Genomic DNA, 24,267 nt, shown 5'->3' on the forward strand with positions numbered 1-24,267 from the left:
CTTCTCACAAGATTAAAATTATCATATAATAAATCAATCGATTCACCACAGTCAGTGAGCCTGTTTTGCTGATACCTATGAACCTTCCTTCTCACAGGTAACAGTCAAAACATATCCCGTGAACCCTCCTTCTCACAGGATTACTACACAATACTCATCATGAATCAACCGAACTACCAAAAATCGTCCTGCTGTCACCCATGAACCCTCCTTCTCACGGGTAACAACAAAACAATCTTGTGAACCCTCCTTCTCACAAGATTTCACACATATCAACGACTGCAGGCAGTGAACCCTCCTTCTCACTTGCCTACAATAATCAATATTTAGCCAAGAATCAAAATCACAAATTATCGTTTAAGTTATTGTAAGTAGGTAATCTGAGTGAAGTATATATAGATTAGTCTAATAAAAACATCAGTACATTAGTATAAAGAATAAGTAAATCATCTGTTACATACTACATTTACAATCAATCTTATTTCTCCTATCTTATCGTGGTTATTTCTACTAGGTTACTACATATAAAAATCATTTACTTATCACTTAAGTTATCATCCTGATCACTTTCCTCGCCACTCTCATTGACATTCAAAGCAGCCACATGTACCCAGGGCATCATTCGATCGGAGGCTACTGTAGTCTTGCGCTTGTTTTTGGTGCTGTTTAAGCCGGGTATAGCAGCAACCCTATACCGGTCGTTACCTAACGCTGACACTACCCTAAACGGCCCTATGTATGATGGAATGAGCTTTTTGCTCTTTCCATCATTACTGAACGAAGTTCTAGTAATCTTCACGAGCTCTCCTTCGCTGTAAATGCGAGCAGGGCACCGGTTTTTGTCATACCTTTGTTTTTGTTTGTGTTGGTCATCGTCAATTTTATCCTTAACGTTTTCACGAATAGTCGTTAAATTTTCGTCTTCCTGAGCCTCACGAACAACTTCATTAAGTATCGGTCTTATTTCTGAATTCATTTGTGGCCCAAACATGACTTCAGCCGGCGTCCTCCCCGTAGCTTTGTGGCAAGTATTATTAATACCCCATTGCACCCTGCCTACTTTATCATCCCAGTCTTTTTCATCAAAATTTAGGTTTTGCGCCGTTAAAGAGCTTAAAATTGTACGGTTATATCTCTCCACCTGTCCGTTAGCCCGTGGACAGGCGACCGCGTTTAGGACATGTCGTATACCCTTCTCCGAGCAAAAGTGCTTGAAGGTGTACGAAGTGAAACTTGTACCGCGGTCACTGATAATTCTATCAGGATTCCGGAAAGTATAAAATATGTCATCCAGTACTCTTATTGTCGTTTGGCTTTTTGTATTTCGGACTGGCTTAATGAAGGTGAACTTTGTAAACGAGTCTACTATGACCAACAAATAACAGTTTCCTCTCTTTGAGCGTACGAAGGGTCCAAGGTGGTCGATATGTAAGGTATTGAATGGTACTTTCACTTTGTTAATTGAGTGCAAAAGACCTTCGTTAGTACTACATTTCTTAGAGTAAGCGCACTCAAGACAAGCTTGAACGTACTTTTTGACGAACTTGGACATTTTTGCAAACCAGTATGTCTTTTTTATGCGTTCTAGGGTTTTCTCCACGCTAAAATGTCCAATTTCGTCATGATTCATGCGACAAATCTGCCACCTTGCACCCTTTGGTACAACCCAGCGTATATTATTTTTGTCACCATTCAAGTATCTGTATAATTTATCATCTTTAATAAGATAATTGTCTCTTATATACTTGAGACCTTCTGCATCCATATCATGGCTTAGAATGTCACGGATTCGGCTCAGTTCCGAATCTCCCAATTGTAATGTTTGTAGCCAGTCATCGCCACTAATGGTCATTACGCTGGGGTACGTGTCGCTAACCGCATCAGTGGTGGAATCGTCAACAGCAGGATTTCGTGACAGAGCGTCCACATGGGACATTTTGGCACCGGCCCGATATTCTATCGTGCACTGATATTCCTGGAGGAGTAACCACCATCGTGCAATCCGTGGTATCAGGTCACGTTTGGAAAACGTTGAGCGCAGCGCGCTACAGTCCGTTACAACTTTGAAACTCTTGCCGAGGAGATACACTCTGAATTTCTTCAGAGAACTCACCACGGCGAGAGTCTCAAGTTCATACGCGTGGAAGTTCTTTTCTTCAGGCGATGTTTGTCGGCTGTAATAGGCGACGGGTCGAAATGTATCGTCACCATTACGTCGTTGCATCAGTATACCACCAACGCCAACTTTGCTGGCGTCGGTGTGCAACTCAGTCTCGGCTTCGGGATCATATATTGCCAATATTGGCCGACCAACTAGCTGGTCCTTCAGTGTCATGAACGATGTCTCTTGCTCATCCGTCCATGACCAATCAACATCTTTCTTTAAAAGTTTGTTTAGTGGAAAAGACAACGCAGCAAAATTTCTAATAAATTTTCTAAAATATCCGACCAATCCTAAAAATTTACGCACTGAATGTGGGTTAGTAGGGCGAGGGAAATTCACAACGGACTCAATCTTTTTGTCTCCAGGGCGAACACCAGCGACACTAATTTCATAGCCTAAATAATTTATTTGGCTTTGGAGAAAATCGCACTTGGCTAGATTTAGAGTGAGATTTGCCCGCTCTATTAATTTCAAGACATTCTCCAATCTTTCCAGGCACTCCTCAACGCTTTTCCCGTATATGAGGACATCGTCTATGTAAGCAGTCGCCTCGGTGAACCTGGAGGATCCGAGCACTTTGTTCATTAACCGCTGGAACACGGCCGGTGCGTTTGCCAATCCGAACAGCATACGGTTGAACTCATATTGACCGTCCGGAGTGACGAACGATGTAAGAGGCTTTGACTCTTCAGCAATAGGGACTTGGTAATATCCCGATGCCAGATCAAGAGTTATAAAGTAGGCTTGTCCTGAGAGTCGTGCAAGCTCATCCTCGATCACTGGCATAGGGTAACGTTCTTTAACGGTTACAGAATTCAAAAGCCGGTAGTCTACACAAAGTCTCTGTTTTCCGTCCTTTTTACGTACCAAAATTATAGGACTGGCGTACTCTGAGACTGACTCTCGGACAATCCCCGCGTCAAGCATGTCAGCCACCATTGTCCTAACTTGATCTCGCTCCTGGTGCGATAGCCTATATGGGCGGTAGACAACGGGGCGCTTGCTATTTAACTCTATATTCATTTCGGTTAGACTTGTACAGCCCAAATCTTTCAGGGACTCTGCAAAACAATGCTTGTATTTCGTCAACAACTCAAGAAGCCGTTGCTTTTGGTTACCATCAACCCCGTCACCTACATGTACCTTACTGGAGTCTATGGTAGACCCTTCATGCCCCGTCAAATCTGTAGGATCCGAGCAAATTCGTTTAACAACTTGAATTCTCGTTCCTCTACTCAATACATCGCCTTCGCCAATGACACAGGACTCAGTTAAGGGAGTGAGATGAACATACAACTGCCCTAGCTTAACCTGGTATACTCCACCAGTAAGGGCGAACTCATGATTGGGTTTTCCCACTACCCTGCCACTTAACAGTATGTGACCGTCAATGGTGGTGCTGGCAGATGCTTTAACCATAGCGGGTCCGTATATCTTAGTTGTTGATATACTTGAAATGCTCACGTCAGGGCTATCTAAATCTTCACACCGTGCAAATGGTAAGTCATTGTTAACGCAATAGAATTTAAGATTGTCGGCGCTCTTTATGACAAGTATATGGGGTTGCTCGGTGAACGTTTGTCCAATTAGTAAGGGACAGTCCAGAAATTTATCTTCCACAACGTGACATATTATATCCGCATTTACGCCATCAACGCCCACAGTCACTTTTACACCGCCAAAAGAGCTGACAACGGTATTGCCAAAACCCTTTAATGGAGTTGGCGGTTGATCACAGACAAGCCCTAAAGACTTTGCGGTAGTATTCTGGATAAGTGAAACCTCACTTCCAAAATCTACGAAGGCTTTTGTCGGTACTTCATTAATCAGGCTCTCCTTAACAAATTTGGAATTAGATTCGGATGTCATTATACGCATGGTTTTAGGAGCATTACCTTTACCGTCACTCTCCTGCTTGTATGTACAAGTATCTACGTTATGGCCGATCCGGCGGCACTTGGTGCACATATTCAAGGGTTTTGGACACTTTAAATATGGGTGCCCTTTTTCTTTACAATTAAAGCAGAAAAGTTCTCGATTTGAATAAGGTGCGCTCCTATATTGTCTTTGATTTGTTTGGTTATTAGTGAACGATTCGACATTTTTGGATTTAAAATTAGAACGATCAAAATTTTGTGGCGCAGGAGTCTCCTTGTTTGTCATCAGAAAGTGAAGAAGTTGATCAGGTTGAGTACAACATAGAGCGTTAGCACTAGATCGCATAGTTTTATCATTTAACCCGTGGATAATACATTCCACAGCGCGCTTGCCTTCAATATCACACCGATTTAACAAGGCCAACTTTTCGTAGTAATAAATCTCTAGGGGTTCATTGAATTTACTTCTTCTCTTAAGCATGTCCTCCAGGGATTGGCCATAATTCTGCTCAAACGGGAAAGCGTTAAGTAATTTTTGTTGCCATTCGGCCCAGCTGAATAGTATAGAATTGAGGCTTTCATACCACAACTTAGCCAATCCTTGGAGCTTCTGCATTGAGAAATGTATGGTCGTTTTCTCATCCCAGCCATAGACAGTGGCACACTCATTTACTTTTTTAATCCAAATATCGATTCTTTGACCCTTTGACGAAGGGTCAAAATCAGGAAGGATATTTTGGTGATTGATATTATTTGAATGTGATGAAGTCGGCACGGTCAATGGCTGGGATTGCCTGAATGAATTAATAATGGACATAAGGTCCTTAGAGGTAAACGTTGGACTATCTGACCTGCCGCAGCCCTTCAGTCTTGGTGTGCGATGCTCGTCGCGCTGATCTTCTCGGGAGCGTTGGATCTCCGGTTCACGCTCGCGGAGGTTGCTTCTCTCGCGGACGCTGTTGACATGCCCTGCATCACGCTCACGATGACGCACTTCCTCACATCGGTGACGGCTGCGTGACTCTCTTTGCGTCACGCTATCTCGGCGGTGACTGCGCTCTCGACGCAGCTCATCCTCGAGTGTGCGTACTCGTTCGCGCTGCAACTCCAGCTCTTGCAGTCGCCTCAGCTCAGGGGTACGCAGCCGGCTGCGACTTCGGTAGTCTTGGCTTGCCCGACGGGTGCGGCTGCGACTGCGCCTCTGGGACTCCCGGCTGGGACCCGCTTCTCTTCGGTCAGGCGTTGTTAGGCGCCTCCGCGAAGCATCGTCGCCTTCAGGCATCGTATTCGGCACTCGAAACAAAGAAAAACAAACGATATTGAGTAAAAAAAATAGGTTAATCACGCAAATTAGCAAAAGTGTGGGTATCTCGAAAACGGTGCGTCGTAGCTCAAAAATAATGAAATTTTTGCCCCCCTTTTGCAACCCACCATATAGCAATCGTTGCCATAGAATCTGTCATAAAAACTGTCAAATGTCAAATATTTAACAAAAGTGCGGGTATCTCGAAAACGGTGCGTCGTAGCTCAAAAATAATGAAATTTTTGTCCACCTTTTACAATCCCTTTCGTCATAAACCATATAATATGTCATAAAAACTGTCAAATGTCAAATAAACTGTCTATTAACTTCAAAGAATGGACCTTTCTCAGCTTTGCTCAACCACGTGTTTAATTTCGGTATATTGAATTGTCAAAACTAATAGAACTGTATTTTGCAAAAAGTGTAAAAACATAATAAAATAAACGTGTGTACTTACCACTTCTGAAGTATAAGAAAATCCCAGGACACTGCTACCGTGAAACCAGTAAAACGCACAAGTATAGGTAAACCGTTATTATTCAAATACTTTGACCAGAACTCAGACGTCTGTTCTCGTTGCGTGCTCCAAACAAAGTGACCTGCCAGCCAATCGTTCAGCCTTTATATAGCAAACTCTTCGCCGTGCGATATTGCTGTTAGCTTTATTTTGTGAACAAATACAGATGCTTAAATGAAAAACAAAGTGTGAAATAGCCTAAAACCTAACACTATTTAAACGAGAGGCTTTAGATGCTGTAAACAGATTCATAATGTCCACAATGCATACGCAGACATGCTGTAACAGCAAACTGCCTAGCTCAGACATTCTCTCGGACTCCCCCATTCATGAGGGTACACCCGAGTCCGCGTTGTTCTATGCCCCTATTACTATTACATAAAATGGACAAACACAACATCTACTAATCTATAAAATTCTAAGATCTGACCATGACATACATAAGGTCTGTTTACTTGAATATTAAATTATTATTCGATACATAAGTGAATACCCGTATGCATCTTTGAAGTAGATTACTAAATTGATGACTAGGTTTTGCCCGAGAGCTTCACTTTGCCTTAGCTCTGGTAGTTCATGGATCAGAATAAGAAGCGGCTTATCTCCTCATCAGCCTCACAACACTTCATTCAAAACAATCATTTCAGATACATTAAGAGACCCTCGTGTGGGTCCATTATTGTCATGTAGGGAAAGATGAACAGACAGACTTTCGCGTTCATTTCGCGTATTATTACAGTATGGATAATTATAACGTTAACTTCACTATCATTATTTTCATTCAAATTAATGTTGGTAGTTGCAACATGTAAACATTTAAATAAAAACGACTTTTATGAAATAAGTTTCATAACTCTGAGTAAATAGGCACAATGAAGAGTCTCATTATTACCTCATTGTTAGTAACAGCCATTTCAGCTCAAGATGGAACAGAAGATTTAGAACAATATGACATATCTTCATTTAAATACCACGAAAGAATTGGTATCCCTGAAGCTGCGTTAATTAAAATTGCTGAGGAAGAAATAAATAAGCACCCTTCTAAAATAGTTGGTGGAACCCTAGCTAAAGCTGGATCATTCCCCTATCAAGTAAGTAAATTTAGTTGCGTTTATCGTGAAATTTTAAATGTTTATTTTTATATTGTGTAGATTATATTTGTCAGGCTGGTTTACTAATAACAACAGAAGAGGATAGGACATCCATGTGCGGTGCTAGTTTGTTGTCTAACACCCGGCTGGTGACGGCAGCGCACTGCTGGTGGGACGGAGACAGGAGAGCCAAGAGGCTCGAGGTCATCCTCGGCTCCACACAACTGTTCCATGGAGGCACCAGGGTTGTCACCAAGAACGTCACCATGCATCCCAAATGGAAACCCAGCAGGGTGCAGAATGACGTGGCCATTATTGTTATTCCTTGGGTGGATTTTAATGGTAAGCATGAGGTCCAGAATATCTGGAAGTAGTAAAAGGATAGATAGATTGATACTAAAATAAAATATTGTTTCAGATCAAATAAGGAGCATTGCATTACCTTTTGGTTTTAGTCAAGACTTTGCCGGGTCGAAAGCCGTTGCATCAGGATTTGGAGTTAGGAGACGGGGTAAGAGCGAAGTACTATTCCTCTAAATCTTTGTCAATATATAACTATTCAGAATGTATCATCCTCGATGTACCTATCATGCAAAATTATCACTCGTTTCACCCAGGCGAGGAATGGACGGAAGACCAGTCGGTGAAGTTCGTATGGCTGCAGGTGATCAGCAACAAAGTCTGCAAGGAGACTTACCCGACGGTGGTGAGGTCCAGCAACATCTGCACGAGCGGCGTGGGGACGGTGGGCACGTGTGCTGGGGACTCCGGCGGACCCCTCGCGTTGGAAGCAAATGGCACTAGGTACTTGGTAAGTTAAGCTTTGAGGTTTTACTATCATCATCATCATGTCATTCTGTGATGCACGATCACCTTCCTGTTCCCTATTATACGTCCGGTGCACCCTTGGGGGTCACCTTGACTAGCTCTAGCATTTTTACGGGTATGCTGGCTGAAAAGATGATCCATAAAATAATCATCAGCATTATATAATCCAAACCCTGCCGCCTACCTATATAGTTAAGGCATTTGCGAGTCAAGGCGTCACATCCTGTCATGCCTAATTACTTGACTATCGTGTCATCAGATTCAAAGATACCAATTTACATTACAGATTGGCATCAGCTCATTTAGCTCTGACCGTGGTTGCCACAAGAAGCGGCCTAGTGTTTACGCTCGTGTAACTGTCTACATGTCGTGGATCAAAGAGCGTCTATAGTGCTTCGCACCATATTCCGAATACATTAGTTTTGATGTATTAAGATTATCCTTTCATTCCAATGCCATTTATCAGTAGATATTTTAGTAAAGACCTTTTATTATTGTCGCTCTTCCATGCTGCTTATGTCCACCGCTTAACTCTTATTTTAGGGATAATACGATACGATACGCTACACATAAACGCAATTATCTCTTATTATCCGTGATCTACCACCACAACCTTCAATATTTTGTTAATATCTACATAATCAAGTACCTATATATTTAATAATGTATTTATTCTTTCCAGATCGGCATCGTGTCTTTCGGCTCTGCTCGCGGGTGCCACACGCGGCGACCGAGCGCGTACTCTCGCGTCACTTACTATCTAAAGTGGATTAATGCTCGCCTGTAAACTTTTCACTTGTACAGGGTGGAACTTTATCCGTGACCGACCCGAAGTCAGGCCAATGTTTGTCTAACCCTTACGGACCAGTTGTGTGTAATAAAAAAAATCAAATGCTGTTTGTTAAACCATTTAACTATCGCTTTGTGGTACGGTCGTTTAAACTATTTCAAAATTATTATTAGCTAGATGTTATATTTCGGAAAAATAACCATTCTTTGGATCTATCAGTGATAAAATTTTACTCTGTAAAACAGTATAAATGCCTGTCGTCGCAAGTCCACAGCCTGAATAAAACAAAAAGCGGTTTGATTCTGAATTGCAAATGAAAATAGCAGGCGCTTGTTAAAATACAACATTGCAGGAACTGACAAAAATATACAGTGAAGTGAAGGGAGTGTACCTACACTGTACCTACCCCCACTTACGTTTGGGAACAGACTACAATGATCTACGAAAGATTGCATCTTTGAACTCTAATAAATTTATTTCAATTTAATAATAGCTTAGTAATGTTCATGTTACTACGTTGACGTTACAACAACCTAACCAATTTGTTTTTTAAAAAATTAGGTAGTTTAAAAAAAATCAATGATGAAATTATGTGGTTATCCTTTGGTATAGAAAATTATCATTGGCACATCGATGAATAGGATATAAGTGTTAAAACATAACTTTTTCATACATTTCGGAATTCGTCGATGATCCTACACTGTAATTAGTAATCTTACGGAATTCTGACAGTTATCAATTTTAGACAAATCAGAGATCACAAACCTTTTTGGGCTGGGCACTTTTTCAATACGAGTCTGGACATCTGAGACTATAATATATTTTTTTAGTCCTTGTATCCATTTTATTAAGTGCGGCGCTCCAAATTAAAAGGGGATTTACCTACGGTGAGAAATAATTACCGTACCTAAATATATTACAAACAGTGAAAAATACAATTAAAGATAATCTCAATTATCTTATATAATCATCGCTGTCGTAGAAAATATATCTAAAAACAACTAGTAATTCTTTTTGAAACGGTAGCCGTAGTACGCCGATGTCAGGCCGATGTTCGTATTTGAATAGAGGTGAAAAAAGAGATGTCGCTCTATAAAATTTTATTGTGTGCACTGACTGGCTTGCGTGTCGTCACAGCAAACTGTGCGTCTAAAATGTGCGGTGGTGGTACCAAATTAGCGATACAGGTGAAATTGTGTCAGCGACTCATCACTGGGAGTAAGACAGCAGAACACGTTTACCCCATCGGTCATCGGTTCTTCGACAGATGTGACCAGCCCATTGCCACTTAAGCTTACTAACTCGGTGAGCTATGTCGGTGACTTTAGTTCTCTGTCAGATTACTTCGTTCCGGATGCGATCTTTCAGAGAGACTCCAAGCATAGCTCTTTCCATAGCTCGCTGAGTGACCTTCAGTTTGTGAACCAGTCCCACAGTAAGTGTCCACGTTTTAGCCCCATAGGTCATAACCGGTAGGACACACTGATCAAAGACTTTCGTCTTGAGACTTTGTGGTATGGGCGACGAGAAGACTTGACGAAGTTTGCCAAATGCTGCCCAGCCCAATTGTATTCTTCTATTTACCTCTGATTGGAAGTTGTTTCTACCCAGCTGGAGAGTCTGTCCAATCGCATCCAGTGGCGTGCTTTGGGAGGGAATACGTCCAGCAGTGAACTGCTATAGGTATGACGATGGATGGGTGATGATGGGTTTGTTTATTAAAATCTCTACCTAATCATCACTAATATCATCATCATCATCAGTATCTTCATCATCAGCATCGCTGACATTAATTATTAGAGATTCTGTAACTCTGTCAATAAAATCGTCGGGAGTGCACATCTTATCTTCCTCTTTTATTGTGTGGCGGATGCATTCTTGCCATTTCTCAGGAGTTACATTTTTTATACCTTCTAGTAATAGTTTTTTAACTTCCGCCATTTTGTAGGTTGTGTTGTGTCTTGCGACATGCCCCTTCACTTGAGCCCACACCAATTCTATAGGGTTTAGCTCACAATGATATGGGGGCAGTCTAAGCACAGTGATGCCTTGTGCTGCGGCCATTTCGTCCACTAAACACTTTTGGTATTTGTGTTTCTCCTGACCCACAATTTCCAACAAATTCACCTTTAACATTCAAAGAACTCATTGTTACCTATATGTCAGCGCCGAGATTCGAACCCGCATCTCTTGCTTGAAAAGCGGGCGCTTACCCGACTGAGCCAGTTGGACTCGCACAGTGAGTGTTCCGTACAAGTATACTTAATTACCTGAGGTAGTTTTCCTTTTAATTTCATCATAATTATGTACATCTACACGAAATATCAGCTTGATATCTTTACCCGTTTCCGAGAAAAAAGGTGGTGACAACAAAGTGTGATCCTATAAGGGTTCCTTTTTTTTTCCTTTTGAGGTACGGAATCCTCAAAAAAAATAGTGACAATCGGATCAATCGTTTCGGAGATATGCGTGGACAAACATACATACCAACAAGCATATAAACGTACATAGGTACATAAACATTTATAAAATTTTGAATATTTGTTTATTAGCCCTAATACTCGTATATTGTCATATGTCAATATGGTGCAGTTCCAATAATCTTACATACATACCGAACATATTATATGTACTTACCGAATAGACAATCTTTTTTTGAAATTGATTAAAAAGGTTTATTATCCCTGAATTTAGTAGGAAGTGATGCCATGCTAAAGAATAAAATAAAGCAATTAAAATTAATTCGATACATGGGTCGTGAGTCGTGATCCTACTTCATATTATAAATGCGAAAGTTTGTAAGTGTATATGTGTATGTATGTATGTATGTTTGTGTGTATGTTTGTTATTTCTTCACGTCAAAACGGCTGAACCGATTTTAATGAAATTTGGAATGAAGTTAGCTGACACCCTGGATTAACACATATGTTACTTTTTATCGCGGAATTCCCACGGGAAAACTTATTAAGGCGAAGCGAAGCTCGCGGGAACAGCTATTATATTGAAATATATGTTTTTTTTGTATTAGTTTACTTGAGCAAGTAAATATTTAGATTTATCTTTTTGTATAAAAATATTAAGAAAAAATTATTGCCCAGAAATGGATCGCAATTTTTCATTTATTCGGTAAATAACTTTTTTAGTAGCATCACTTATAAAATGTCAGAATTCTTTCCAATTAAAAATCAGAGATTACGATGAATTTCTTACTGCCAGTTTCAATTATTCTATCTATCGATAGCTGACAGTTACTTTCATACAATTTTGACAGAATGCAACTTTATATGTGTCAAAGTCGTAGTTACAAAAGGTTACGTAGGCAGTTACAAAATCACCCAGCTGAAGCGGCTAAATTATTTTTTTGTCATAATAATGTAAGTACTTATTAGTTATAATTCCTAGCTGCATGGCGGTGATTCCGTGGCTGTTGCATGTCAGTGTCTGCCTCTCGCAGGGGACTGTCAGTCAAGCCCTCGCCTAGAACAACCCAATGATATTAGCCGGCCAACTCCACGGGACCCCGACGTCACACAAACTTCCTCCCGCTGCGCCTATACTCGGTGGCCCGCCGGGGGGCAACGAGGCTCAAGTTATGACGGCAGATTCACATAATCTGCCCGCCGAAGCCAAACTCTTTAGTTATGCTGACATTGTATTCAGATTCAATTTGTGTACGGTTTGTTTGTTTGCTTTTCGTTTTAGATCAAAGTTTGTGTTGATATGGATGTTCGGATATGGGTATGTTAGGTCGGAGATCACAAAAGGTCTTTGATAGTATTATTTTGTTTGTGTTTCGTTTTTATTTTTTGGTTAAGCTTCGCCACAAATACCTGTATACAAAACACGATAGAAATCTGGTGATAATAGATCGATAATGTATACTTGTACAGATAACAGGGAATTTTATATTTCCTTTCGAATTTAACATCTACAGATTGTGGTCATAAAATTAATGTCTGTAAGTCAAAGTGTTTCACTGGTAACAATGGCATCTAAGTCAAAATCAATCACCAGCATCACCGGAACTATATTTAGATACATAACTAACTTATTTTAAAACTTCAAATTCAATTGTCATTCGACAGTTACTTAACACTTTGTTAGTTTTGAGTGAGTACCTAACAACCCTTTTGGTAGGTACATAACACACATACATACCATATTATTATGTCCTATTATACATAGGTACGAGCATGTTATCATATCAGATACGGCGGCAGAGAGCCCGCATGTCTGGCTCGACGTGTCGCCGATCCTCTCTATGAGATATCAATCAGTGTCCCGCGTCCGCACATAATTAGGATCCCCACCCTTCAGCCGGAGTACACGGACAGCCGGCATGTGACACTACTACCTCGGTACCTACCAGGCAACGGGAAACTTGAAGATGACAGATATATGCCATCAAAAACTTGTAAAAAGCCAAGTCACGCAAAAACTTGTGTGATCCACGTAAAATACCATGTAGGTTTATTTATTCAGTCTCAACTTCAGGGTTCTCATATTCTAAATTACTTATAACGTAATCCCTTACCCCAACACTTTATATTGTAGAGACAAATAAAAACAATGCTCTATATACGCTGGGAGGGTACATAATCCATAAAACGGATTTGGCACAATATGTGAATATCTTCATATATTATTGAATTACTACTAATATGATGATAATATATGGTCATCATCAGCTATTGCTAATTTCTCAACTTTTCCGTGCTTTTCTCAAACATAATATGTGACATCGTTTTGAAATACAATGGGTACTTATCACATTCAATACTCAGACTCTACGTATAATGCAAATAATGTGTGCCATAACACGACACAACACCATAAATTCACCAAATACACAAATAAATTGATACTCACACACCCATACCTCCGAGCTAAAGAGAAAACGTACAGTCGACGGATAAATGGCCTGTGGAGGTAAAAAAAAGTCGATGGCCAGTGAAAAAAGAACCTCAGAGGATAAAAGGAGTATGAGTGGTAAATCGTGTAGTGATGATTTTTTAATCAGACCGCTCCGATGCCGATCCCAGTCGAACGCTTTTGTTTCAGCATTTTCCTCGGATGAATTGACTGCTATAGACTGTGTTGCCAAAGCTTATTAAGCAACTTTCGATCGTAACGTCCACAAAATAAAAACTACGTAGCGCGTCGCTGCGGTTCGCTTTCAGTAATCTAGTTATAACACAACACAACTCTAACACAAATAGAGAGTGGCGTTTTGACATAAAAGGTTAAGATGAAAATAAAGTTTGAAAACTGATTTTCTATCATGTTTTTATGAGTCTCGCTGTGAGAAATATCGTGAACTTCATTTCATACATTAATTACAGTGAATTTCATCTCACAATAAGTTTGAAATAACGATATTTACCCTTGTCTTCTGAAGTCCTTACTTCAGAAGACAATCATAAAAAAAACAACTCATACCCTCCCAGAACACTCCCGAAACAAAATTCACCGGAAAATACACCCTGCCGCTGTGTTAATAATTATATTTAATATGAGAGAGTCGCAGCACGTTCCAGATGCACACAGTATCGCAATTTCGTCTCAATTTCGTCGGCGCTGCGAATGTGGGCCGCCTGCTTTTGACGTTTTAATAAACTAGCGGGATTATTGAGCTGCCGTGATACGCTCCTGAGGAACCCGATTAAGACGACTTTACGTTGGTGCAGGGGGGTCACTCTCTTAGGGCTTGTACACAAAACTGCGACGTCGCATCGAAAAAACTGCGACAGTATCAAGTATTTGCCCTGAAAAACTGACGAAACCGTCGCATATTTTGTGATGTGACGTCGAAAACTAAAACCGAAGTGTCGGTGTGTTACTGCGATAGCCACAACTCTATCTCGTTATATTTAATGTGACGATTGCATGACAGCTCGCGTACCTTGGTTTTTCGTCAGTATAGAGTAACCCTCAAGACCTCTCGCTTGGAGTTCTACTCTATATTAGTGCTCTCATTACCTTCCCCTCGGACCGCGATAGCGACTAAACGTGTAATTTGCTATTGCCCAAAATTCAAATAAAACATTTAAATATTACGAAAATAAACAAGAAAAGTACCAGGCGCGCTGAGAAGTGAAGAGCCCACAACCACCTGTCCAACGTTAGCTGAGCTACGCTTCGTTTATCGCCGATAAGCGAACACAGATCAAGGTAACTGGCATAACAAACTGTCCAACGTTTATTGAGCTGCCCATCCTTACAAACGCCTAGTCGAATACAGACCAAGTTACCTGGTTTCACTGCATCATTGGTGTGATCGCGAAGACTTCGAACTTCATAAATTATGTCCAAATTGGAACGCACTCCGCCACGTGGTGGCTTGCTACACACATCATCTGATTCTGACATATCTAAAATAAATGTGTCCCAAAGAAGCAAAAGACAGCGTTCAAGTGAAGACGAGTTTCCATCTATCAAAAATGAACTCAAAATGATGTTTGATGAGTGGAAAGAAACTCAACATACTCTTCTTAATAAGCTGGTTTCGGACGTTGCTGATATAAAGAAGCAAAATAAAGATATTATCAGAAGTAACGAAGAAATTGAAAAGTCTATGTCCATGATAAATAGCATGTACGAGGAAATGAAGAAAAAAGTTGAAACTCTTGAAGCGGATCGCAAACAAAGTTTACTGCATATAGCATCCCTTGAATCAAAACTGGAAGATATGCAGAGGGTTTCGAAGGCATCATGCTTTGAGATTAGAAATGTTCCGTTTCCGGAAAACCATGAATCTAAAGCTGAACTAAGTGATATCGTTCATAAAACTGGGAAAGCGCTACAAGTAGCCGTCGATAAGACAAATATAAGAGACGTATATCGGTTAAATGGAAAATCCGGCAAGGGCACAATTATAGCCGAATTAACTTCTGTTGTTTTGAAGAATGACGTGATGAAAGCTGCAAAAGCGCACAACAAGCAACACTCTGACAGGCGTCTCTGTGCTGCAGATATAGGCTATAAAGGGCTGAATACACCAGTTTATATTTCTGAAGCTCTGACAAACAAAGCGCGAAGACTCTTCTTCCTTGCCAGAGACTTTGCTAAAACCCAGGGCTACAAGTTTTGCTGGACAAGTAATGGAAGAGTTTTTCTTCGTAAGACGCCAGACTCAACACACATTGAAATAAAAGAAGAATCACAACTTATGTCGATGAGTACTCCTAAATGACTAGACATCACTATTTTCTTAATGGATAGCTTAGGTATAGATAATACTAGTTTACCTTTCACTAATTTATTTTTATATTTTGTGTATTTTGATATGTGTGAGACAAAATCAATTATTAAGAAAAACAAGTATATTGAAAACAATGTAACAAACAAAGCTGCATTCTTCTGGAGTCACTCTATTCCAAAAAGTTCAATTCGATTCTATGATTAACAATAATCTAATAACCAACATTGATAAAATCCAGCCAGGTACGTCATTTCTTTGCTCCCCGGAATCTTTCAAAACCTATTTACCTTCGAGTAATACTGAACACAATACAATAAAAATACTTACGCAAAACATCAGGAGCATATCAAAGAATTTCTCTGAATTTGAACTTCTCCTAACTAGAATTGATATACCTTGTGAAGTGTATATACTTACTGAATCATGGAACAGCAAAGCTACAAATTTTCCAACATTACCGAACTATGACTTACACTATACAACAAACAACTATAATCAAAATGATGGAATAGTTATATATACAAAGCAGGATTTACATTGCTCCGTCGAGCATATAATTTTGTGTGATGCTACATGTATTGTTGTTCATATCGGTAAACACACAACCGTTATAGGAATCTATAGATCACCATCACAGAAGAAAATTGACCCTTTTCTCAAATCTCTTGATGAATTACTTACTCAATACAAAAACTATCCAAATATTGTCTTAATTGGAGACGTCAATGTTGACATTAAAGATAATAGCATCGACCCAAATTCAATAAGTTATCTAAACCTTATAGCAGCACATGGCCTTTTGCCCGGCCATACATATCCAACTAGGGAGAATAACTGTATTGACCATGCTATGATCAAATCAACGCTTCCAACAGTAACAATAGTTACGGATACACCGCTAACAGATCACTCAGCCGTTATGACTATGTTTACTCTCAAAAAGAAAATAATTATTTCAAGCAATGCTATATTTCATAAAGTAGACTACGAAGCCATCACTAATGAACTACATTGCAAAGACCTCGATGCCATACTAAAATCTTTCGATCCTAATTGGTGTGCCGAACAGCTTATCACTCTATTTAACAATGCTATAATGAGAAATACCCTTAATGTTATAATACCAAGACGTATGCGCTGTATAAAGCCATGGATTACAATTGGCCTAATACGATGCATCAAAAATCGCGATCGGATGCACCTTAAATCCAAAAACGAGCCTAACAATAAAATACTCAAAATTACTTACAATAGGTATAAAAACTATTGTAACGATCTACTAAAACGGCTGAAGCGAAATTATGAACGTCACCAACTAAACAAACATATAAAAAATCCAAAGCATAAATGGAAAGTTATAGACAGTATTACAAATAGGAACAATAAGATAAATCATTCAACAAAATTACTTAAAACGGAAAATACTCCGCAGTTGGCCTTGAATAAAATAAACGTTTATTTCTCGGGTGTTGGTAAAGAATTAGCTGACAAAATTAAGAATGAGAAATCCATTCAGCTGAATAATGATGACCCAAAACGTACCTTTTTAAACTCAATGGTTATGCATGAAACGACAGAAGATGAAATTGAATCGATAATAATGAACCTAAACTCGGATAGTGCTATTGGTTGGGACGGTATTCCTACTAAATTGCTTAAAATGAACAGAGATATAGTTGTGCCACTAATTACACATATCGCAAACGTCTGCATAAACACAGGTACTTTTCCGGACAAATTCAAAATATCAATCATACATCCTATCTACAAAGCGGGAGACAGAAACTGTGTCCCTAACTACCGCCCTATTTCAGTACTACCTGCTTTATCTAAGATATTAGAAAAGATTTTAAACTGTAGACTTATTTCCTATCTAGAAAAAGAAAATATTTTATCAAATAACCAATTTGGCTTTAGGACGGGAAGGTCCACCGATCATGCTGTAGGTGAGTTGACCGAATACGTAGCAAATAACATTGAAAATAAATACAAATGTATTGGCGTATTTTAGATCTAGCGAAGGCATTTGACACAGTTTCTGTCCCAATACTGCTCAACAAGATGGAAAAAATTGGTATAAGAGGCAAAGTCCTTAAGATTTTTGAAAATTATTTGTGTAATAGAAAACAGAGAGTAAAGATCAATAATCAAGTCAGTGATGACATATCATGCTGTGAATATGGCGTGCCGCAAGGTAGCGTCCTCGGACCTACACTGTTTTTAATTTATATTAATAATCTATGTGAGTTAGAAATAAGCAATGGTAGGTTATTTACTTTTGCTGACGACACTGCCCTAATTTTTTACGGCAAAAATTGGGAGGATGCTAAAACAAATGCAGAAACAGGGCTTCAAAAAACAGCAAATTGGTTACAAAATAATCTTCTAACATTAAATAAATCAAAAACCAAGTTTATGCTATTCTACAATACTAAACGATCACTACCGGCAGGCAATAACATTAGTATTCAACTTCATACTTGTGATATTAGAAATCGTATCAATTGTAGTAGTTGCTCTCTTGAACGATCCACTACGATAAAATATCTGGGTGTACTGCTGGACGAAAGACTAACATGGGCTCCGCACATTAATCTTTTAACAGAACGGACAAGGCGGCTAATATACATATTTAAGAAATTAAGGCACGTCGCCGACTACGCGTTGTTAAAAAATGTATATTTGGCTCTTGCACAATCAATTTTGACGTACGTGGGGCGGGGCGTGTAAAACCCATCTTCTTACACTAGAAAGAGCCCAAAGAGCACTACTAAAGGTAATCAAATTTAAACCATTTAGATATTCAACATTCCAGTTATACACTGAATGTGACATTCTCACCGTACGACAATTATTTATACAGAGTACCATACTGTCTCAACATCAAAAATTGGCCTACAACTCAGAACTATCTAGTGTGCGCCATAGGAATAGGGTCTGTCCAACAAAATTTTTCAAAACCGCTTTCATTAAAAAATTTCAATGTTGCGTTGGCCCTAAGCTTTATAACAAAGTAAATGAAACTATCAATATTTATCACCTAAACTATCACGAATGTAAAAATGTATTAACGACATGGTTAAAATCATTAAATTATAACGAAACGGAGAACTTGTTTATATCTATGCAATAACATAATACCTACTTTTTAACTAAACATACAATATAAATACCTAAAACAAGTGAATAACCTACTCACACATTATCTTTCTTAAATTATTATTTTAATATTTATCTATCTTCCAAATTTTTCGAGGTTTACAGTTTACGTGGTCTAACCACACACCACTTTAGTAACAGATTGAACTCGCAAGCTACCCTCATTATAAATGTTATTAATTTATAAAATGTATGTTAGCAACTTTGCAAATTCATTTAAGTCAATGGAAGGAACTAGTGCCTAAGACACAGGCTCTGCCTAGTTTAGGTGCTAGTAGTATTTAGTATCTTACTGTGTAGTTGTGTACCTATAGAATATTTTATTAGTGATATTATAATTTTTTTGAAATGTAAAACTACTGAGTTTTATAATTAAGTCATTGTACCTTTATTAACTCAGTTATGAAATAGATTAAGATACAAAAATGTAAACCTTTTAGTGCCAATAAAAAACATTTATTATTATTTATTATTATAATAGTGCTGTGAGTATTTACTTCTAACAGCAAAAGAAACCACTCTTAATATATTTTAGCTAAACAGTGGTAACATGTAGCAATGCAACTCTGCCTATATCGCATCAGCAAGGAACATCTACATAATATAAGTATAATAGCACAATTTACATAACTTAGGTATATTATGGTTGTTATGTTAGGGCTGATTTTTCAATTGTCAGATAAATGTTATCTGAGGAATAAAATTGTTGCTGTCACTGTCAAACACAAACATTCAGTCGGGACAGCATCATAATTATTCCACAGATAACTTTTATCCGACTATTGAAAAATCAGCCCTTAATGCAATAAATGACAACCTATTTCCAAAAATAACAAACTCATAAAAAAAACAAAAGCTTTTTTTAAATTTCGTATTTGAAGCATAGAACTCGATCGATTTGAAAAAGGAACTCCGAGGGCTGGCTCGTGGTTCACGATAACGATCAACGGGCGGCTCGGCACGGCAATTATCCTACTAATTAATTTTACGCAGCGATATGACTAATTTATCCAAACAACGCCTTAGCCCCCCACTCTACGTCACTCCACATCAGGTGGAAGGCTAAAACTGCCACCGGGGGTGAACAGCTTAACTAGAGAATGCACTGGCAATTATTAAAACCAGAATAAAATATATCGTAATATTTAAAATAGAAGTTAATTATTTGAAGAAAAACTATTAATTTTAGTAACTTAACTCATACTTAACTGTTAATCAAAATGCAATTACTCATACGATTTAGAAAATGCTTTATTTTTTAATAAGTAACTGGTGTTTGTTTTGGTTTCCATAAACAATAAATTACTTGAGTAATTATGAAAACAATTTTCATTTTACGAGTGAATAAAGAACATAAACGCTAGCAGCAAATAAACATCCAGCTAAAGCGAAACTGTATATTTGTAGTGCATATTTTAAAACGTTATTTGCAATAAAAACCGTTTTATTTGGTTGCGGGCGATATGGTGTCGGAGTTATGACGTCATCGTCAATTCTAATTGGCGTTGGACTGTGCGGTGGTGTTGGCCCGTGCGGCGGCGCTGGCCGGTTGGTTGGGCCCAAGAGTGGTAGCCAACAACCAACGTTTCTGTACTGCCCTTGCAACCCTTGACTCCATGCGTTAAGTTGCAATGTCGCATGGCAGGAAGAGCAAGTAGATTTGGCAATGCTAACTGCACCCAATGCTGAGTGCGTCTAGTAGTGGAGTAGTCTGTTTACGTGCATTCGTATTAATTTAAAATGAGTAGTTAGCTACCACATCTTAAACTACTATACTTACGCACTTGTGATAATCGTAAAATTACTTATCATTTGATAATGTGATTATCATTATAAGGTATCTAATATACCTATTTTTCATCCTAAAATAGGTAATTAATAAGAAGTTTATCATGGTATAGACAGCACACGATGATTTTATAGAATAGATATGATATGAATTAGCCCATGATAATATGTTTGATAATAATCAATGTAAATGTTATGGATAGAATAGACTACAATCTACATAAGCATGGCAGAACAAATTAATTACCCTAGCTATCAAAATATTCCAAATAAATACCTATACTTAAATACTTTTTATTCATCATTAGCATGAGTAGAATAGTCAACTTATGTATAAATCGACCGTATATTGGATCACGGCAAGCCAGCTGGAAGAGCACTGAAAATCCATCCAAATGCTTCTTTGAGAGGAAACAATTCTCGGCGATATCATCCGAAAACCGAGCTCCAATCGCACAACCGAGTACGAACACCGATTCGATTACAAATCACTCGAAGTCAAAGTCAGGGAGTGGCGAGTTCAAACATTAATCGGATTTCAGTCTTCACAGCGCGACCGATCAAGAGTGCGTTAGTTCACATTACGGCAGACCACTCTAGAATCACTCGATACCTCTCGAGTTGTCGATATTGGACTCGAGATCTGGCTCGTGATTGCAGTATGTCAGTGGGCGCATGACGGCACACCAAACGTTAGAAGCTGTTGCATAGCTGAGCGTAGCACTTAATGCTGCATGCCGATCAGGCGAATCAGAATGGCGACTGGAAAGCGACGACGACGTAGGAATTGTTCCCCTCCTCATTTACATGTGTTGCTTTGTTACGTGATTCCATTAAACAAAAGAGACACTCAAACTACAAATCCGGGAATTCTCAAAATTTTTACGCCGCCCAGAAATAGCAAGAGGTATTGATGGCTGGAATTCTGTAGCTACTCCAGCCTGCATTAAAACCTCCATTGAGGTCGAAGATTAAAAACTTTTTGGTACACGCTAAAGCGGGATATAAGCCCCAGGAGAGGAATGCAGGCCGCTCAGCTACGTTTTGCATTAGCGAAGCCGCCAACGCCACTTTAGACGGATTTTAAAACCTATTAATGTGTGGAAAGGATGTCCATTAGGAGAGGTTAAATTCTTTTACCTCGCCCATTATGAGGTTAAAAAGCTTCGGGACAGATTTTGTACTGGAGGTAGGTTATGTGGGAATTTCAGTAGCGTGCTATGTAGAGAAACCGCCGAATTAAATTATTACACACTCTGTGTTCTGCAGGGGAAGGTGTTTCAGATTTTCACTATCTATTTTTCCTGGAAGCTTTTCAATTATAGTAAGGATGAAGGGTTATATCCGGGATGTGTTTTTCATGTACGTGGCTGGATGCGGCAACATGCGAGTCTGCGCCGGTGCGTGCCGCGGGCGTCGGCGCAGAGATTACCGACGAGGCGCTAACCCCGGTTTAGCCGGAGTTTAACACTACGCAAGGACTTTTCCTACTAACTCCTCTGTACCTATAAGTAGGATAGAAAAATTATATGATACGACGAACGCCACCGCCGCCGTTACCGTGCATTTTATTTAAGATATCGTTTAATACTTTTTTATTACTGAATTTTTTCATATTAATTTGATGATTTAGTAGGCATATGTCACAGAATGTTCCTTAAAAAAAATCGTTAGTTTGAGACTTTCCGTAACCGGTCTATAATTACGTAAAAACTTTATTTACTACTATTTTTTTCTACGTAACTGTATTTTCTACATTTCGACACCTCCTAAATATGTAGGTAAGTTTTAAAACCTCACCCCCGCATCAGACCGGAGTGAGCTGAATCGCGTGATTGACAGCGAGGGAGCTACTGCCAGCCACGGTGCCCCTGCAAACATCACCCAGCGACGACTATATATTTATACGTAAACTTCTGATAATTAACTGGTTCCCTTCACAATTATTTGACATCGCAAGTTTTGACTGTTTGGAAAGTTTGTGTTGATGTCTGCTGTGTAAATCTTTTGTTATTCCGGTCCTATTGTGTCTTATGAATCAATATCTTCTGCATACATGATGTATCCGATGACAACAGAATACATGATTAAAGTAGCATTTATGAAGAGCGAATGATTGTGGCTTGAAAATTAGCACCATAATGGTATTATCACTATCCACTTCCCACACACTTAAATCCAGTGGGCCATAAAAGGTTTATTAAATAACAATTTCTAAATGCACTGCATGTTTTTGGTCCACTTCATATACCATTAGAGCTCATTTAGTAGATTATCACTGACGCTATGTGTATGCAAACGTATGGTCTATGGGTCTGCAAGTACAAAGTTTTACAAACGGTTGTGCCGAGGTAAATTGAGCTTTAGGGTGGTTGGTTTAGAAGTGGTGGTGAGTGCAAGGGTGAGTTGGGTGGTCTGTATGAACTGCTATTAGTCACTTGATGTCACATTCACGGCGCGATGTTTCAGCGGCCGACATTTGGCCCTCCCTCCATCTACACTCTACATTGTACCTACAAAACTACAACTAAATGGTTAGGATTGTTATTTTTGACAGTCATTAAACTTTTAGACTTTTTTATGTTTTCATGTAATTAAACTATTATTATTATTATCAATTTATTAAAAACATACTGGGTGATGCAAAAATTGTATAGTATAGTAAGCAGAACAACTTTAGTTGCGACTTTTGGAAATTCACGAAATAAATAACTTACAGTAAAATACCTGCATAGTTACTCAAACCCCTTTTACAATACAAAGCCATCAGAACAAAAATAATACAAAGAATTATAATTCAGTTTTTCGAAATAAATTATACCTAGCCTTTGTCGCGTAGTTTAGTTACCCTTTGAGAAAAACTGCTGAAACCTTAAAATTTCATTTACGAACGCCATCCTTTCACTGTTGCTTTTAAAAGCGATAAAATTGCGGTGTCAGAAAAAAGTGGCGGCAAAGATTGCAAAATAAATAAAATTAAATTTAAATTGTGTTGCCAACGTGACAGCGTCGGGACGTTAATGCCACAGGACTAAATATCATTAGAGCACCCTTGTTACTGCAATTACGCCCGTCCGCTGGACTTCCGTTTAGGAATGTGCATTTAGCCATTAAAATTGCAAGAAATAAGAATTATGTGAATTAAATGTTTAATTGATTCAAATATATATATTTTTACATTTCTATTATTGCAAATTCTTTCATATAAAAATACGACATTTAAAAAAAGTTGGCTCATTTTCACGCTGAATCAGCTCATTCCCTTACCTAAGCTTGATTCTAACGCGCTACTTTAAGGATGGATAGCATAGCACAGCGATCCTAAGCAACTTTATAACTTGAGTTACAAGTTGCAAATTGACAAGACGAGACTGGCCCGGCAGGGCAGGTTAAAATGTCGAGCCGATTTAAAGTTTTCATCCGGGTTGATCCGGAGCCGGGCGGGCCGGGCGTCCGGCATGGCGAGCCGGAGTTAAACCATCCATCAGCAGCCACCGCCACTCCGACGCTCCCGTTTATGGACTTAACGCATTTTGATTGTGTCTGCGT

The 24,267-nt window shown here is 39.0% G+C and overlaps 1 protein-coding gene across 2 annotated transcripts; it reads left to right on the forward strand.

The window, feature by feature from the left end:
* Nucleotides 1-6,093: 6,093 nt before the first annotated feature.
* LOC105391016 (collagenase) lies at nucleotides 6,094-9,077 on the forward strand. Of its 2 annotated transcripts, XM_011562420.3 has the most exons (6): nucleotides 6,096-6,952; nucleotides 7,027-7,294; nucleotides 7,371-7,463; nucleotides 7,570-7,763; nucleotides 8,067-8,207; nucleotides 8,463-8,621. In XM_011562420.3, the coding sequence occupies exons 1-5, from the start codon at nucleotides 6,734-6,736 to the stop codon at nucleotides 8,169-8,171; spliced, it is 879 nt and encodes a 292-aa protein (XP_011560722.3). In that variant the 5' UTR covers nucleotides 6,096-6,733; the 3' UTR covers nucleotides 8,172-8,207; nucleotides 8,463-8,621. The 2 variants fall into 2 exon arrangements, with proteins under 2 accessions (XP_037969889.2, XP_011560722.3); XM_038113961.2 differs by lacking the exon at nucleotides 8,067-8,207 and having other exon boundaries at nucleotides 6,094-6,952; nucleotides 8,463-9,077.
* Nucleotides 9,078-24,267: the final 15,190 nt, after the last annotated feature.

This window comes from Plutella xylostella, chromosome 18 (assembly GCF_932276165.1).
Source record: "Plutella xylostella chromosome 18, ilPluXylo3.1, whole genome shotgun sequence".
NCBI classification, from domain to species: domain Eukaryota; kingdom Metazoa; phylum Arthropoda; class Insecta; order Lepidoptera; family Plutellidae; genus Plutella; species Plutella xylostella.